The following is an 18345-nucleotide window of genomic DNA, read 5'->3' as shown; positions in this document are numbered from 1 at the left end:
CTGTATCGAGGTAGCAGCAGTGTTTATCATCCATGCCAAAGTTATTTAGCGCAACTGCCGGCTGCCGGATTGCCACTAAAAAGCGGAAGTGCTATCACGTACCTCAAAAACCTCTCGCTGCTGGAGAAAATAGTGTCCAGGAAAGAACTGGAAGTAGTCGGCGGTGCTCTCTTTTTGTTGACTCATAAAGTGCTCTACAGTCGTTCACCAAGGGACACGCCTCCTCCTCTCCAGTGTGCGCGAATGCATGAATGAGCGGCAATCGTTCCAAAAAACTACGCGGTGAAACGCAGGAAGCGTTCCAGATCGCCTTTTCGGTTTTGGTGTGAATGTAGCATTAATGGGTTAAAGCGGTGGGTACGGCCAGCAACAAAGACGCCTTGCTTTGTGAATTTCCTAACCCTGAGGATCAAGCATTTAAGTTAATTTGTTAAAGTGTATACGTATTTACTTGTACATTTATGTTTCCAGAATTATTATTTACACATTCAAGTAGCCAAGTTGATGTGTCGGATCTGCTGCTCTCTGTCATTCATTTGCATTTACCTCAAATAAGCTAGCTTCTGATTGGTTAGTGTTAGTCAGCTGAAAGGGGATCGGTAAGTCTTGTTGCTCAAGCTGCCGTGTATGACAAGTAAAGTTTAAATTAAGAATGAATTCCATCTCCATCCTGCCTTTTCATTTTATAAACAGTGTTCCATTAACCACCAACAAATCCTCACATTAGACTATAGCAACGCTATGTGTATTTGTCGTAAGTCGAGTTTTTTTCTTGCAAATTTGCCACTTTGCGACTTTATTAAGTGGTAAATGTGCTAGTTTTTTCTCTGAATATTACTCTCCACTGTGAAAAAAAACAATTATACGTGGCCCTAATATGCCGTCGTACAGAAGCAAGCCAAAACAACAAAAACAAAAATAGAATCAACCAATGGCTTACAACTGAGAAATTTGTAGGCCGCGGCACTCGTAAGTCAAGGTACCTCTGCAGTTCCTCGTACCACATTACCTAACCACCCCCCACATGTCAAATGTACAGTAAACAATAAGGGAAAAGCAAGTGTAAAGAATGATGTGGTTAAAGGAAGAGAAAGAAGAATGAAAGTTGTTTACTTGCTGGCGGCCTGTGGAGAAGAGTGTTTGCAGGTGCTGAGCGACACTGACCGGTGCGGACGCGGGGGCGGCGATGCTGGGCGTGCTGCTGTCGGTGCCCGGCGCCGGCTCGCTGTGCGTGGGTGTGGGCGTGTACAGCGTCATGGCGTGCTCGGCCACACGGCTCTGCCCGCTGTAGTCGGGCGTGGGGAGCGGGTGCGGTGCGGCGAACTCGGCAGGGATGCCGTTCTGTGGGGGCGGGGGGTACTGGGCTGTGGTGTAGGGCTGGGTCATGGCGTCCGGGGGATTGGCAGCCTCTTGGTTACCCTGGTAGACAGATTCAAAAAAACAAGTTAGATATGTCACATAGGTCAGATACATCTGATCACCAGAACCAGAAATTTATCACGATCTCTAATTGCGATCATATAATTGCTCAGCCTTAGTGGAGTTGCCACAAAATTTTGAGTCATCACTTGGTTCAGAAGTCAAGTCCTCTAGTCTTGCTCCAAACAAAGACACATTATTTGTAGTAAATAAATCATAATTTTTTGACCAATTAAATGAAATTGGATCATTCATTGAGAATCACTGAGTTAGAAGAGATCAAAGTGGCTGCCATTAACGACGTGCCAATGCGACCGCGGGGCATCACGGGGGCGGCACCCTGTGCACCGATGCAGCGGCAGCCGTCATAGTGCATCAGGCCTGCCGTTAGCGAGCGCCTTGATCAGCGCTAATGAACACAGAGGATGTTGTAGATCACACAGTCCCCAAAGGACCGCAACACCCCCCGCCCCCACCGAGTCCACAGCAATCGTTACAAAGCACCAGAAGAAGGCGAGGACGATCAATTAATTGATCGGTGTCTTCTGATAATTACAAACTTTGACCTCAACGCCACAGTTGATTCTTCTCCCAGTGACACTTTACAACCTGGAATATGTCACTCACTGATTGAATGTCAACAAACCAATCACAGACTAAGTTTATACATGTATGGTGTAGTAGTAGGTGCCTCAAACAGGAACAGGAATCTAAAGTATTTTATATTTGTATTTATATTAATTTGAGCTATCAGTGCATCAGAGGCGTAATGGTAGAGCTGACATCTATTCACTTGTACTATGAGGTGTATGCCACAGAGGAGGCGGGACTTCCGACTTCCTGGTTTTCAAGCATCAGCTTTGTTTCCGTTTCCTGTTTGCGACGTGTGGGCCGCGTCCCAGTTCGTGCGCTTCCGCCTTTGTGCCCCTCGGTTGCGCGTTCCCGTCGACGGGAGCAAGTGTGTAGTGTGTCTGTTTCAGTTGTCCAAAGTATTTCAGAGAGTTGAGACGCCCTGTTGAGACGCCTCGCGCGCCCCCGCCCATCGGCGGCTGTGGGACGAAGGAGTGGGGGTGCGAGTGTTGGAATGTGGCCATCAGTGGCCGGAAACTACGCTAATGTGTGAAACCCGAAAGTCCGTGGCATCTACCTCATTAGGAAAGCGTTCGCCAGATCAGGATGTTGTTGATTAACAAAAAGCTGGTTCACACAGCTGTTGTAAGTGTACTGAATTCACTGGCCTTGGGTCGGGGCAACAAAACCCTAACCCTAACTGTATTGTATTTTTAAAGTATTATTTGTATTTCCAGGCTGACGGTGGTGGAGTTAAAGGATCAGGATTAAGGGTTCATTTAAGTTAAGGTTCGGGGTTCGCTCAAGATACTGTAGTTCTAGCACACACTTGTTTTTCAGTGTTAATTAGTTTGACAAAAAAAAAAAATCATTTATTTTATTACAAATAGTTTCTTTTTCAGACGAAAGTGAAAGAAAAACTAAAATAGAAGTCATTCGTAGATATGATCATGATAACTAAATTGATTGACAATCTCGTCAATAAATGAAAACCGAAATGTAAAAACACAATGACTCTGAGGGAATCTGAGGGAGGAAACATGTGCGGGAGGAGAAAAGAACCACAAATGGAACAGTCGGAACTAAGTGAGGAGAGAACCAATCAGAGGCCGTCTTGATTGGTGTACGGAAGCCAGTCAATCACGCTCATGGGAAAAATGCTGTCAGCAGATGAGAACGATACAACAGTGAAAGTGCAAGATAATGTCCACGGCCGGAAGAAGGTAACGTGAGAATCTGTATGCCGATTTTACGTTCAACGACAAAGGAAATAAAAGACAATTAAAGTGTAAAGAATGTGTAACGGTCATTTGTGGGAAGAACATGACCAATTTGAAGAGACATCTAAAGAATGTACATCCCGAGTTGTTCTCAAAGGCAGTGGTCCTCAAGATACATTTGAACTACCGGGCCGTAGCCCGATCAAAGGATTTTTTTTTTTTATAGTTCCTGTTAATCTGAGACTAAAATACCATTATATTTTGAAAAGTGACCGGATTCTGTCTGTTTCCTCCATCTATGACGGACTCTTGACACATGTCAAGATGCTAATTATCTCAGTCGCTAAGACTAATATTAAATCCAGACGCAAGCAAAACTAGCAATAAAAAACAGACGTAGGCCTAAAGTATTAGAAAAGTTTCTTTGCATTGGGGAAAAGACAACACAAAAGCCTATGACCAAGAAGAAAAATAAAGGTACATTCGCAGGAGATCTACTTGAAATATGGATTTACGATGACAGGTGATTCACACGCAAGACAAGCGCTCATCAAAATATGCTACAAACGGCTCTTGATTTAGCGTCATGGAATTTGTATTTGTTGTGTGGTGCCTTCTTAGGGCATTTCAGGAGGACGCTGCTAATATAGTTACATAAAAATGTGGTTTCATGTTTATTGCTCGACTGAAAATACCCTTTGTATGGTATCATTCATGATAAGCTTTATTATAGTGACCATATATTAAAGCATTGTTGTTAACCCTAGCTACAGGTACAGTAGATTTGCGTTTGTTGTCGCATTTTAATAGACTGCAAAATGTTTCAAATACGTTGTGCAGACCAACGCAAACTGTTTATGCTCACAAACAGATTTTCTTGTGGCGTTCAAATTTTGAACATCTTCAAAATATCTTTGTGAGCATAAAAAAACAGTTCGAACTACAATAAATTATTCTTCGGAAACCTCTTCCCAGTTAAATACATGATGTTCCTATTCCCAATGCCAACACATTGCTGGATAAAGCAAGTGTATTTTGGAGTGTGTTGCCTTGAATTGGGAGGCATCTTGTAGCTTTTGCAGTCAACAGTTTTCTAGCTCTGACGCAGATTGTAGCAGATGGACTGAGGTCGAGTGTTGCAAGTGCACTTTAAGAGCCGACAAACAAGCAGACTCCAGACGAACATCATCTGCAAACATGCAGCCCGGGCTCCCTGGTGCAACGCCATGATGAGCCGCGCCGCTAATGCACTCGCTTAACTGTTAGCGGGTGTGCCGTCGTTGCCGTTAGTGTGCGTGCTAACGAGCTGCCGGAGCGGACCTCCAACTGTGAATAGGTGGAACAATAACGGTGGATTCCAATAACAAGCAGGCGCAATTTAAAGAAAGGCGCGCCGGATGTAACTCTTTGGGCTAAGAGAGAAAAAGGCAAGCAAGCAGCTTTATGACGGCAGGGAAACAATAACAGGAGAAGTTGGCCTGCTTTACTAGGCGAGTGGGGACGGCGAGGTGGGAGATAAACGTGTTTTATTCCTCGCTGCAGCCCGGCCAGTCGGGGGAAGGTGCGTTAGCTTTAATGAGCGCGTGGAGGAACGCTGCGCTGTAAATGTAGTGGAAATAATTTCACGCAGACGTGTCGGCAAACAAAAGGCAGTTGGAAAAAAAGCCCGCATTCGGCCAATTAAGGCGGTGCTCTATTATGGAAATGAAAGGAGGGAAGCCTTGAGAGGTTGAAGCTACCATGCAGCCCCCCCCGCCCGCACCCTTCCTACCCCTCTCTTTTTATGCACAACTTTTTTTTTAATCTACCCCTGCGCTCTACTTTGCTGCTCCCCCTCCAGTCATGGCGTTATATAACACGCCTTTTTCATTTAAAGGAAGCTCTTGATGTCGGCAAATTTCCCGACTTGTTCTTTTATTCAAGCACAAAAGTGGTCGGAAAAAAGGCCATCCGGCTCCGCTGGCCTGACAGCTGCTGGATTTTAAAGCAACCTCATCATCATCCTCATCAACAACAATAATGAGGCCCAAGAAATAAAAAGCTCAGCAGCACAAAAACAAGAAAACATCTAGTACACCAGAGCTGTGACCTACAAACGGATCCTGGCTCAAGCCAAAGCAAGAAGCGAATGGTCAAGGTAAACCACTCACCAAAAAGGCAGACAAAATCGAAGACATACTGTGCGTACTATTTGAGGACTATGTTGACATCTCTAACACTATTAACTTCAGACCATAAAAAATTGAAATGGGATCTTTTGTACCACGGTCAAGAAATCTTGAGGGCGGTGGACACGGCGGAAGGACAACTATCAATCTGTAGTATACCCTGGTGGGGTAAACTAATTGTCAAGGTCTAGGACATGCTGAAAGGCCCATTTCTCACAGTTAGGCTGCTAGAAGTGGAGGAAGTCCAGAGAATGGGGAGTCTGGGTTCCTCGCGAGCTGGACCCGAAAATGTGTAGGACAATGGATGGAGGCACACCCAGGAGTGTGTTTCAACATCCGCACTTTTCCTGCTATTATCATCATCCCCTTCCCACCGCTCCTGCTCATTGGCACCTTGACGCCTTGTCCTCCAGTATAAAACCTTATAGGTACAACCCCCCCGCATCCTCCACACTTCTGCACAGCTTGTTTCACATCTGATTAGAGGCCAGATGACGACTGTGTCAAAGGGAATAGCAAAACGTTTTAACACCTGACACTCACTTCTGCTGGGTTGAAAGCAATTATCAGTCTGACAACCATTTTAGCCATCGCTGATGTACAGTATTCTAATAATATGATCTTCGGTATTCTCTATCTGAATGCGGGATTCCGATCAACGATGTGACAAGCCGGTTGCTTTGTGAGAACACAGGTGAATATATCCTGGCTCAAAAAGCTTCCTATCTTTGTTCACCATGTGAACTGTGACTAGTTCGCATTTAGTCTGATTTGATTTAAATTTGGTAAACTCTAAAAGATGTTTAACCCTTTTTGGATCTTCCTGGCTCAAAGTTATAAAAGACAGGGCTTGACTTTGACTTGGTATTCATGACACTCGATTTGACTTTGACTTAAACTTTATGACTTGACAAGTTATGCCTTTGACATTGTTTGCAAGACAGTGTGCCGTTTGTCATGTTTTGGAAAGAAGAGTTGTTTTTAGTGTTATGCAGGGGAAAAAATGGAGAAAAAACAAATGGCAACAAGCAAAGTTTGCAACCCAAAAATGTGAGAAACGAGAACTATGACTTCTAAATGTATCTGTCACTATAAAACTCACAAAAGAGGTAGACTTTGTTGACTTTGCAATTTAGTTTACTGTTAGGTTAGGCCTCTTAATGATTAGATATGTGACTTGAGCTAGGCCGTTGTGTCGCTGTGACCTGTCCTGGCTTGGCGTCTTCCTATCTATCTGCACTCTGGCACAGTTATCCAGTTGAAAACAGTTGCATCAGGTCACACATTTTCACATTGACAAGGCTGAGTTGCCTCCCGTGTGAGTGGACGGCCAAGACAGTATAAGAGTAGAGAACATTTTAAATAGATTGGACCTTCTTCTTTATCCAGCAGAAGAGGCCCTACAGCTGTGTACTCGATCTTTCTGGCATCCAGTAAATAGTTCGACTGAGAATATGCAGTTTCCTGGTTGTTATTAAAGAAGTGGTGAAAATTCCCATATGACCTTTACAATACAACAATTTACAACCAATTTAATAGTTGATCAAACAAGAATTAAGCTTCACATTGGTTATGTTTAATTAAGAAGGAGATTGTCTCAGAACCATGAAAGAAACGATGCGATAGCAAACATGCATAAACTGACTTAGCGACATTGTATGGCTTGATTTATGACCCACATCTGGCCTCTTCATTGTTTCATCATTAATCGTCGTGAATTGTTCACTTTCCATCAAACCAGCAACTGGTATGAGATGGGGACTGAATATAAACATGTGCACTGACGGAGCGCCCGGGATGGCCTTGGGTGGCAACTTTCTTTTGACCCTCGAAGCGAAAAACAACACTTGGAGAAGGAGGAAGAAAGAGGAGGAGGAATGCCACTCAAGCAGCTCGACAGCGACTCTTTTAAGAGGGCAGCGAGGCGAAAGTGGCGAGGAGGAAAAGAAGGAGGCGCAGGGCTTGTTAGCTAAACACAAAGTAGGCGCGGGCGCTCATGTGATCTTGGCTGTCCTCTGATGTACGTGACAAACGAATCATCCGACTGGAAGAAGAAGGAGAAGGAGGCTGGTGGAATCGGGCGTGGGGGTGTTGCACTCATCCTCGCAGTTGCCGACAAATCGAGAGTGCTGAAAATGATAGCGCCGCATCTCATTCTTCTGGATTTCTGATTATAAAGCCACAACTAGGCAGAACTGAACTTAATCGAACGAATCGCAAGTTGCCGATTGACACTGGCACACCTGTCTGCTCATTGCAAAAAAAAAATAATAATAAAAAAATGTAACCTGCCTATTTCAAAGGAGATAATTGATCTGAAATATGAGTAAAATTGTAGTAATTGGTACGGCTTGTTGTTGGTGGGCTAGATCTTGCTAGATACTCACAAATTTTTGTTGCAAAAGATTGTGATATAACCTAGCATTGAATGGCTGCGACAGTCGTAGGTAAACTAATTGAAGAAGCTGTAAAAACAGCCACACTTTGCTACTGAATTGTTTGTCTTTAGAGACACACATGCATTTGAAACTCACCGCTTCCTCCCTCCCTCTCTGCTCCGAGGCCCGCCGTACAATCGTAGCCTCCAATATGAGCAAGTGTAGCTTTTATCGATCTTGGACGTGGAGCAACACCGACCGGCGTCTCCTCGGCACACGGCCGGTGTCAAATTGGATTGGGAAGTGTCACTTAAGGAGATCACTTTCCGAGTGGACTTTTTGTCCGTAGCGCAGGCCACCGCACAGGTCAGGCCAGGAGCAAATCACGGCGAGGTTCCGCCGGCTGCTAACCCCGGGTGTCTGCGCTACAGGCTCGTCTATCTCTGCAGGTGCGAGCGCTTGGCTGCCCGCCAGCCATCGGTGATCCTCTTTAGTGGCGTCGGGAGGCCAAGAGGAGACGGGCAGCGCAAATAGAGAAGCTCTTAGGAGGAACTCATATTGGCAGAGTGCTGCTCTGACTCATGCGTGCGGCAGTGGGTCAGCGGCAAGGCGAAATACAGCGGGCGACTAATTGCGCCGCTTTGGATCCGGAGGGAAATCACTCAAATGGGAGCGCGCTGATCAATCTGCGCTGCTGCGGCAGGAGAGAGAACGGGAGGGAGGGCGGCTGCTGATGGAGTGGGCAGCTTTATGGCTCCGGCTCCGCATTTCTCAGCAGAGTTTCTTTTGCCTGCTGTGCAGGAAGTGCTGCCGCAGATTGCATCTAATTCACGCAGATCTACGCCTGTACTTAATGGCCAAACAGGCCTGCAACAGCAAAGTTTGAGTAAGAACTTCAGTTTTGTGGATGCTTTAGTTTTTCATCAGGTGTGTTGTCAGAGTATGTCAAAGAAGTGAGTTGGGTTTGATTGATGGTTTGCCTTTTTTTTTACTGTGGGGTGGCTTGGGTTGGGTTTTGTCACGTTGTTTCTGAAAGTTTGGGTATTAAATCTCGGGTGCAGTCCTTGGGGGCTCCCAGGTTTCTCGAACCCTGTTTGTTCCATTCCAAAGCTTTCTATGCCAATGGACTATATGCCACGGAGGAGGCGGAACTTCCAACTTCCGGGTTTTCACCCATCAACTTTGTTTCTGTTTCCGGTTTGCGACGTGTCCCAGTTCTTGCGCTTCCGCCTTTGTGCCCCTCGGTTGCGCGTTCCCGTCGATGGGTGCGAGGTTGTGAGTGTGTAGTGACTGTCCGAAGCATTTTAGATAGCCGAGACGCCCTCCTGCAGATGTGCGGGAGCACGCGGGTGGGGCCGCAGGGGTGGGTATGCGAGTGTTGAAACGCGGGCAACAGTGGCCGAAAACGGCTCTGATGTGTAAAACCCGGAAGTCTGTGGCATCGACCCCATACAGACAGAGAATCACGGGAGAATCAAGTGGACAGCTTTGATATATATTTTTTTAAGTTGGGGCAGCGTGGTTGACAGTCTGATGATTAGTTGGGACTTATAGTGGTTCCAACATAACTCGATCCCTGGTTGTTTTCTTTGAGGCCAATAATCAGAGGTTGATGTAGCGGACAACTGTATCTATTTCACACAGATCTATGCTTTTATTAAAGGCCGATGAGCACCAGCAAAGCGTTGTCACCAGGATATTTTTTTTAAACAGAAGCATTGTTAGAATTTTTCGATCGGGGTAGAGTTCTGATCAGTTGGTCAACAAAATTTGGTGGCAGGTTTGTTCTGTCGGGTGCTGGATAGAGGATTGATTGCCAGGGACAAAGTTGTTGACAGGGTGGATATCTAATCTCGTAATGGGGGCTTGGGTTTGGTCCGTGGGGGCGCCCACGTAACCCGAACCCTGAGCCTCCAAAGTGCTGTGTAGTGCAGAGGCCAATGGAATGGGCAGTTTTACCGCTCCACACACTTCATCGGGCTGGCATGAACTAGTAAACTGTGAGCTTTTGGGAAACTTGGGGTTTCATCAGATGTGGTCAAAATTTGTCGATGGTGTAAGGAAGATGCAATCAATTGTTCTGTGATTTTATTCCTCGCAGGTTGGCGGGTGAATCTGTCAGGTGGTGGAGGGGGTGATTGTCAATCACAACATAATGGGGTACAGTGCACAGTACATGTTTAAGGCCTGCATCAGCTAACTGATGGTCAGTGTTATAATTCCAGACACCTGAACTGAGTATGACCTAAAATGTGCATTTTGATAGAGCTTGGTGCCTTCTGTGGGGGATCCCCGTTGGCTCATACCTAGGTTGTTTTCCTTCAAAATGTAATTTCCTTTATTAACCCAAACCTGCCAGACCGAGTGTGCGGTTGACGCAACACAAGTGCAATTCGTACAGCGAAAAAGCATCTTTTTGTTTTGCGCAGCTAATTGTTGTGGCAAGGAGTCGGTGGCTGATTTCCACAGGCAAGAGGCATTCATTCCGTCTCAAATATAGATGCTCTGGCCTGTTGTAATTAGGCAGGCCGCGTGATCCTACCACAACTCGCCCCTTGATAGTCACCAGAGGCGGTGGCTAATTACTAACACCGCCGTTCCAAGGTGAGCAGGGACTCGAGTGGTAGTAAACAACAACACAACACCTCAGGCGGGCTCTCCCTCCTCCTCCTCCTCACCCGGCAATTACAGCCTGGCGGGATAGGGAGACACGCAGAAAAAAAACAATTTGATGCAAATTCACAGCAGCGAGGAAGGCGCGAGGCTTCCGGCGAGCGTTCACGCTCAGGGGAGGAGTCCGTTATTGTTTGGTCTCACGTTTCGTGCCTTCAAAAAAAGTCCCGTCTTTCCATTTTCCACCTCATTTGTGTAGAAATCAATTCACGAGAAGAAACGCCGCCTGTCTTTTCAGTCAATTTAGGCCGCCGCCTGCCCCGCCACCGCCCTTCTCCACGAGGCTTAATCGTTTTCACGTGTCACACGCGCTCCATCCCCTCTAACCTGATTTGTCCTCGTTATGGCGAGCACGTTATTTGCGCGCCGGCCTTGGACCGAGAGGTATTAGAAAGAGTTCATTTTCTCCCGTCCCTTGCTGATTTCTTCATTACATGGCTCGCACGGAGACACAAGAGGCGCTCTTAGCGACGGGCCCTTGCCGCTTAATAAAGACCGAATCACTTTGAACCCGCCTGACACACGTAATGAAGGCCCGGTGCATCACGGGGAGGAAAAATGTGGCGCATAATGAAATGAAACAAATACGCAAATAAGTCTGCCGACCTTGTGAGGAAGCCATCAGTTCCACGCCATTGGACCGCCGCAACCCGAAGAGCTGATAATTGTCTCTTTTGTTGCGTATCGTATATTTACATCTGGGACTAATTAGCGCAGAGCCGGTGTCAACGTCTCAGCCAACATGCAGCTTGTTGTTTTTATTATTATTATTAGACACAATGCAGCTTGCTGCCATGCTGAGAATCTTTTATTTACTTTTTGAAAAATCAACTCATGCGCTTGTGGGAAAACGGCTCAGAATCAAGAACAGACGGAGATAATTTCTTCATATATACTAGCCTTGAAGTCACCATCAAAGTTTTATATTGCTTTGCATGGTAAAAAAGCTGAACAATTTAGGTATATGGTAGGAGTTTATCATGCACAATCCCTGGAATTTATGGTCCTTGAGACTTTTTCGCATGTCCTGTTATGATCGAAACATCCGCCCAATTTCGCCTTATCAGAGAAACTGGTGTTGTAAGATTATTTTTAACCTACCAGGGAGGACGACTGAAGGAATTCACACTGGCTGCTTTCAATCATCGTCTTTGTTAAATATGGCTCCTTGAGGTTTTTTTGGTAGTACTGGTCACAAGGCCGAGTAAATCTGGTGTTGTCGTGTTGGGCGTAGCCCTAAAATACATATTCACTAGGATATATCTACTTGCAAAAATATGTTTTTTCGGGCATGTTGAGAGCCCCAAAAAGGCAATTCTCTTCATATCTGATATTTTATTAAAGAAAATGTAGTGGAATATTGGGTGAAAATTTTGCTAATTGACACTAGAATTAGCAAACAACTTACGAATAATGTAATATACAAACAATTGCATAGGTTAAGTGTTCAGAACCTTTCTTAGAAATCAATTTAATGGCTGAACATTGTGAATGAAATGAGCAAGCAAATAAAAGGCAACTCCTATCGTCTTGGGGAAGATAAGGGTTGGTAATCATTTCAATTTAGAAATGTTCACCAAAATACACAAGTTGGGTCCCCGAGAAGGTGATGATGATAATTATAATACAGTATTACCCCCCCAAAAAATGCTGTGGAAGATAAAAAATGTGGGTATTACGTACGACTGATGATCTGATATGGTCTTTTTCCTATATGAAAAATTAGGGGATTTATTTACGAACAATTCCACACATTTCCCAAAACTTCCTAAAGCCTGGTTCACACGGCAAGATTTTAAACTTGAGGCCGACTTCCAAACTGTGAGAGACGCCACACGTGAAGAGAAAAAAATCCCGGGAGTAACGAACGTACCGTGTGTGGTGTTCCGCCACACGGCACAATCAACACAACACACACAAACCGAGTTCGTTCATGAATGTGACGGGAAGTCTCGCAAAGCCTCTTGAGATTAAACAAACATGCAGGACCAGTCGCGATACTTCCTGGTTTGCTTCCGCTGAAAGGGCATTTAAAGGAGTTTAAATGGGCTCTGGGTGGCGAAGCATCGCTTGCCCTCGGTGCTGGCGGCCTTTCGCTTCCCACCCGGTTTGTGTGTGTGTGGATTAAAAAAAAAAGGGAGTGTAATATTGTAAGCACGGACTTTCTGCTGCGTCATGACTGTTTTGATTTTGGATTCCCCACCGTCTTCCTCCCCGGCTTGCTTTCTGATTGGCTGCGCGGTGGTTTGTCCTCGGGGCAAAACAATCCAACATGTTAAATATCCCCGATTTCAAGTCGGAGATCCTTCTGAGGGCCGATATCGCTATGAGCCGTGCGTGGTGTCGACACACACGGCAGGATTATCTGTTAAGATTATCGTTTCGTATCGTGTGAACCAGGCTTTATGAGAACAGATCAGTTCAGAAGTTCATCTGAAACAAAAACTTAACTTGCACTTATTAGAAATGTCAACATAAAATATCAACATGGTTCTGAATGTCAATGTCAAAGATATTTCATCGGCATGCAGGATTCCCAGCTTGACATTCTATGACAATCAAATGAGGATGACGCCCCCATCCCACTCAGCCGCCCAATACGGCCACCGCGAGGATGGAGAACAGGTGCGAGGATTCGTCATTCCTAACTGTTGCAGGATGGGCGGGATTTTTTTCCTTGCACTTTCCGAAGCACATCTAATCAGACCTTAATTCCACTTATGAAGATCGGGGAGATAACTTTTGATTCATCACGATGGTTTAATCACCGTCGCCACGCTCTCTCCTGCCCGCCCGTTTTCCTCTTGTTTCCACCTCCGAGCCGAGAGATGGACGGGAAAGACGGGGAGAAGATATTAACAATATTAATGACCCGTGGTCCTCGTCTCCTTAATGAGAAGGGTTATTAACCGTGATTATCCGTGATGGAGCGCCGGTAATTCCCTGAAAGCTCGGGGAAAACTGGCCCGTAAATCGCCCCATCTTGACGATCTGACGGCACGGGAAGAGGCGGGAGAGCGAGATCAGACGCCGGAAGGATGCAGAGGAGGAGAAAGCGAGCGTGTCAACCAAACTCTGGCGGCTAACGAGCGAACTAACGCATTGACACTGCTGGAATGCTGAGGCGGCACTCCTGCACGCCCACTCACCGATGCTGCTATTACAGGAAGGATGGCTGAGTCTGTGGAGTGGAGAGGCACGGGCTGTCTGCGGAATCAAACCCTTGTCCTGCCCTGTTCCATCTGCTATTTATCATGTCCATATCACAAACTGGTCGCTCTACAATCCTGTCCCATGTGTTATTTTGCGTCCTGATCACATAGTGGTAGCATTGCCTGGTTCACCAACACACCGGTGGTCCATCCTGCTTTACTATCCCAGTCCTGTCCAGTACTGTCCTGTCGCCTACTATTTGATACTTGTCACGTCCCTACCACACACTGGTTGTGTAGCTCTTTCGTCCTGTCCCATTTGCTACTCTTCGTGTCCTTACTTCTTGTACACATTGTAGTCACTGCCCAGTCCTGTCCAATACAGTCCTGTTCTATTTTTATTGACATCACATTATACTACACACTGGTAGCACTGCCTGGCTCACAACCCCAGTCCTGTTCTTTCCTGTCCTATTTGTTAGTCATCGTGTCTTGACTAGTGTTGCCTTGCTTACTTGACCAGACATGTCCGATTTACTACTGTATATACCTCACAGGATGTAGCAATGCTTGACTGACTATCCCTGTCATGTCTCATCCTCTGTTGTCATCCTTTTCACATACTGTTGTTTTGCCGTTGCTGTTTCTGAGGAAGTGGAAAACGGGAAGCAGGTGCGTAAAAGTCAGGCGCATCAAGACGAACGACTCCCGACTGGAAGTTACGGCGATGATGATGCTAACGGGCCCATTCGCTTGTTAGACGCTGGCCTTAAAAGCATCTTTGGGAGTTTAGGCACCTCCTGCCTCCTTTTCTTCCTCTCTCGCCTGCGTTTTTTGAGATGACACTGTAACACGGCAACACCTGCCGGGCCCATTCCAGATAATAATCCCGTTCCGACATGCCGCCGCAGCGCTCACAGCGGCCAAATTGGATTGTTTGCATTAGCGGCCCGCTGAGCGCGGCCCGCTGAGCGCAGCTCGCTCGCTTTCTTGCTCGCTCGCCCGCTCTCTTGCTCTCTTACTTGCTGTGCTGCTTTCTCACTCTCCCGCCTTGGGGGCTTTATTAGATTCAAGCGCTCCTTCATAAACAAGCGCTCCTTGTGGCAAAAAGGGTAAACAAGAAAAGAGGAATCAGCTAAATGCGGACAGGCCGGCGCTTTGTGGACACACTCCATTTATTTCCTCCAATCAAAGGCCTTTAATTGGATTGAGGGCCGGCACCTGCTTTACACGCCGTCGAGCACACCATTGATGTTTGTGTGTTTGTGTGTTAAGGGAGAGGGAAAGGGTTAAGAGCATGTATCACATTGCCTCCATTTTCTACAGTGATCAATTTTAGATCAATAACAAGATTTATCAGTGTGTTTCAAATGAATATTTTACATTTTAAGATGTTTTCCCCTAAATTTGCTGTTCAAAAGCTTAAAAAAACCAACAACACATAGATGCAATAAACAACCTTGCTAGATGTTCTTTGGACAACTGCAATCACTATAAAATGTTTTATACATATTTTATAGAGTGTAGTATACATAAAATATGGCAACATTTAGTGGTGGTATTCAGTGAAGCACAGGTCTTAAATTCAAGCAACGTCGTCGTGTTAAAAAAGGTCTTCAAAAGTCTTGTATTTGGCTTTTGAAATCTGCACCCTCTGGAATATTTTCACGCCAACATTCATATACTGAATAGCAATTAATGCTTTTTAATTGTTTTGTTTTTTAAATGCTTTAATGGTTAAATTACAGTTAGACAGCCCAAGTGCAGATACCCTGTAGTATTTGGCAATGTTTTATTCATTTATTCATTTAAAAATGTGTTAATAAATTATAAAGATACCAATTTATTTGTTTGTTTGCATTTATACTGTGGCCACACTAATATTTTGCACAAACTGACAAAAGCAGAGTTTTTATGTATATTCTTGGCATTTTTTTCTCCATTAACTTGAAGGAGACCTAAAAAAATATAAATAAATATTATTTTATAAATGTTTAAGACGGTCCTTCAATTCTTGCTATATGTAGTTTGTTTTCTTGTTATTGAAAAAAAGAATAAACATAACTTTTTATTTTAAGGCCACCTTGGCATACTATTTGTATTTAATATTTTTATACAACCTTGCAGATAACAGAATATTTTCAATAATTTTCAAACACATATATTATTATTATTATCCTCAAATTGTCTGCACAAACTGATGCAATTAAAAAATATTAATTTAAATAAATTAATTAATACTAATAATTATTATTATAATAATATAATGAAAAAATTCTGCAGTGGCAACTGGGAGAATTTTTTTAAATACATTTTTCACATTTAAAATTTTCCAAACAATTTCATTTAAACATAATAAAATTAGATACGATAAATTAAAAACCTGCACATACCCTAAATTAATTTGCATGAACTCACCTAGGTTGAATGTTTATTTTATTCTATATGTAGTCTTGTAAAGCTTATGAACACACAGCAATATTTTAAACAACCTCACCTCAACAGAATATAAAAAAAACTTGAAATACTATTTCAAATGTAATTAAAAACAGACACCTTGAAATATGTAACTTAAACTAAGAAAAAAATCCCTGTGTTTTAAAATAAGAATTAGAAAAATCATGCAGACAGATTTTATTTTTCTCACTTTAATGTTTTTAAAAATGAATTTTAAAACAAATGGCACGTACCCTTTAATATTCTATACCATCTCACAGCTACATTTAACATAAACATCACAAGTGCTTCTGCAGTAACATTCTCGCACTGCTTTTGTTTTCCTTCACTTGTGAGATGAGCGTAAACCTGCAGTCCACCCCGGAATACAAATGCTCAGCAGGTGGATAAAAGCAAATGATAAAAAAATGGAGCACAGCCACCGCACACAAAAGCACCGTCCAAAAGCGGGAGATGCATCACGGTGCCGCTTGACAGTGCCTTTAGGATGGCGCGAAGGCGGGGGGGGGCAGGGAGGCCCGACACAGTAAATAAAAATACAATTTCCTCTAGTGACACGGCCATTCTGCTGCAAGCCGTGCTCTAATTATTCCCGGCACTTTGAGCGATGGCTCCGCATCAGCTTCACGTGATGCACGCGCCTGCCCAATGTGCTTCGAACCAGCTGGCTGGCCGAGCCGCTGAGCAAGTGCTTGCCCAAACGTCACCATGACGACCGACTGCATCAGCTTGACTGTGTCTCTACAACGTTCCGGAAGATTCATAAACTGTTCACATATAAGCAATATTTCAACTTTGTTTTATTTAAAATATGTTTTTTTTTCTTTTAAGGTTGAAAGGTGAGCTAAACAACTGTTTTCAACATATAAGACTGCATTCTTTATAAGACTTAGCCCACTCCTCCCTATTGAAATAATCATGGAATTAGTCAAAACCAAGCCAAGAATTAGTCAAGAATCGGGCAAGAACCAAGTAATATGTTAGTCAAAAGCAAAGCAAAAATCCAGGTAAAAAAAAGTCAATTACAAAGACAAAATAAAGACAAGATTCAAAAAAGAACACGCTCAGAAAACAAACCAACAATCAGGTCAAAAGCCCGGTCAAAACCAAGTGAAAAACTTAAGTCAATAACTAATTGAGGACCATTCACAAACAGGCAAGACCCATGTTAAAAATAAATAAATAATACAATAGCCTAGAATAATGTAAAAAACAACAACAATCAAGAACGACGTTAAAAAATAAAATAAAAAAAAAGCTCAGAACCAATCAAGAACCAGTTCAAAAAAACAAGTCAAGAACCAGTCACTAACCAAGTCAAGAATCATGTCAAAAATAAATCAAGAACCAGTCAGTAACCAGGTCAGAGTCAATAGCCAGTCAAATTTTAATTTGAAAAATAAATAAATAAATAAAATCAGTAAAAAAAACCTGAAAAAAACCAGCTGAGAACCATGTCAAAAAGCAAGCCTAGAATCGTGTTAAAAATCAAGAACCAAGTAAAGAAACGAGCCCAAAACCAGTCAAGAAAGAGCTACTAAACAATTCAAGAATCATGATAAAAAGAAGAAGAAAAACTGTCAAAAAACAAGTCAAGAAATGAATCACATAAAAACAAGTAAAGAAGACCACATCAAAAACAAGTCGTCAAGAACCAGTCAGTAACAAGGTGAGAAAGTCAATACAAAGTCAAAAAATAATAATTCAAGAATCCGTGAAGAACCTGGTCAAAACCAGTCAAGTACCATGACAGAAACAAAAGCATAGAATCCTGTCAATAATCCAAGTCAAGAATTATGTAAAAAAAGAAGGAAAAAAAAGAAGGAAAAAAACAATCAAGAACCAAGTCAAATTCATTCAAGAACAAGTCAATTAGTATGTCAAGAAAGCTAGTTGAAAATCAAGTCAAGAACTCAAGTCAGTCAGAATTCTTACTGGAAATGGAAATTGTGATTTCCGGCCCTTTGTTGCACAATCTTTTTTCAGTATGACACCAAAAAAAAGAAAAAGAAAAGAAAAACGTCATCTGTGAAGAACTGGTTTCTAAAACACATCAAGAAATATGACAAAAGCATGTCAAGAACCAGGCCTAAAACTAAGACCCATGTCAAGAACCGTCAAGAACCCAGTAAACATGTCAAACCCTAGTCAAGAACCATGTCAAAAACAGATAAGAACCAAATACCGAGAGAAGACGTAAAAAATAAATAAATAGTCGAGTCATGTCAAATAGCAGCCAAAAACCAAGTCCAAATAGGCCTTTAAGGTAATAGTTTTCATGTTGACATAAAGTTTCATGCTGATGCAC

At 43.5% G+C, this 18345-nt stretch overlaps 1 protein-coding gene across 8 annotated transcripts in view; it reads right to left on the bottom strand.

The window, feature by feature from the left end:
* LOC144042917 (RNA binding protein fox-1 homolog 3-like) overlaps positions 1-18345 on the bottom strand; it is a 396743-nt gene that overhangs the window by 56987 nt on the left and 321411 nt on the right. For 5 of the 8 annotated variants that reach the window (XM_077556008.1, XM_077556006.1, XM_077556011.1 and 2 more), the window contains one exon: positions 1114-1419. In XM_077556008.1, the coding sequence (XP_077412134.1) occupies positions 1114-1419 (306 nt within the window). The remainder of the gene's footprint in view (positions 1-1113; positions 1420-18345) is intronic. The other 3 variants (XM_077556009.1, XM_077556007.1, XM_077556014.1) reach the window with 1 other exon arrangement.

The sequence above is a fragment of the Vanacampus margaritifer genome, chromosome 2 (genome assembly GCF_051991255.1).
Source record: "Vanacampus margaritifer isolate UIUO_Vmar chromosome 2, RoL_Vmar_1.0, whole genome shotgun sequence".
Taxonomy (NCBI): domain Eukaryota; kingdom Metazoa; phylum Chordata; class Actinopteri; order Syngnathiformes; family Syngnathidae; genus Vanacampus; species Vanacampus margaritifer.
Note: the sequence above shows the minus strand (reverse complement) of the source record. Positions and strands in the feature narration are given on the sequence as shown.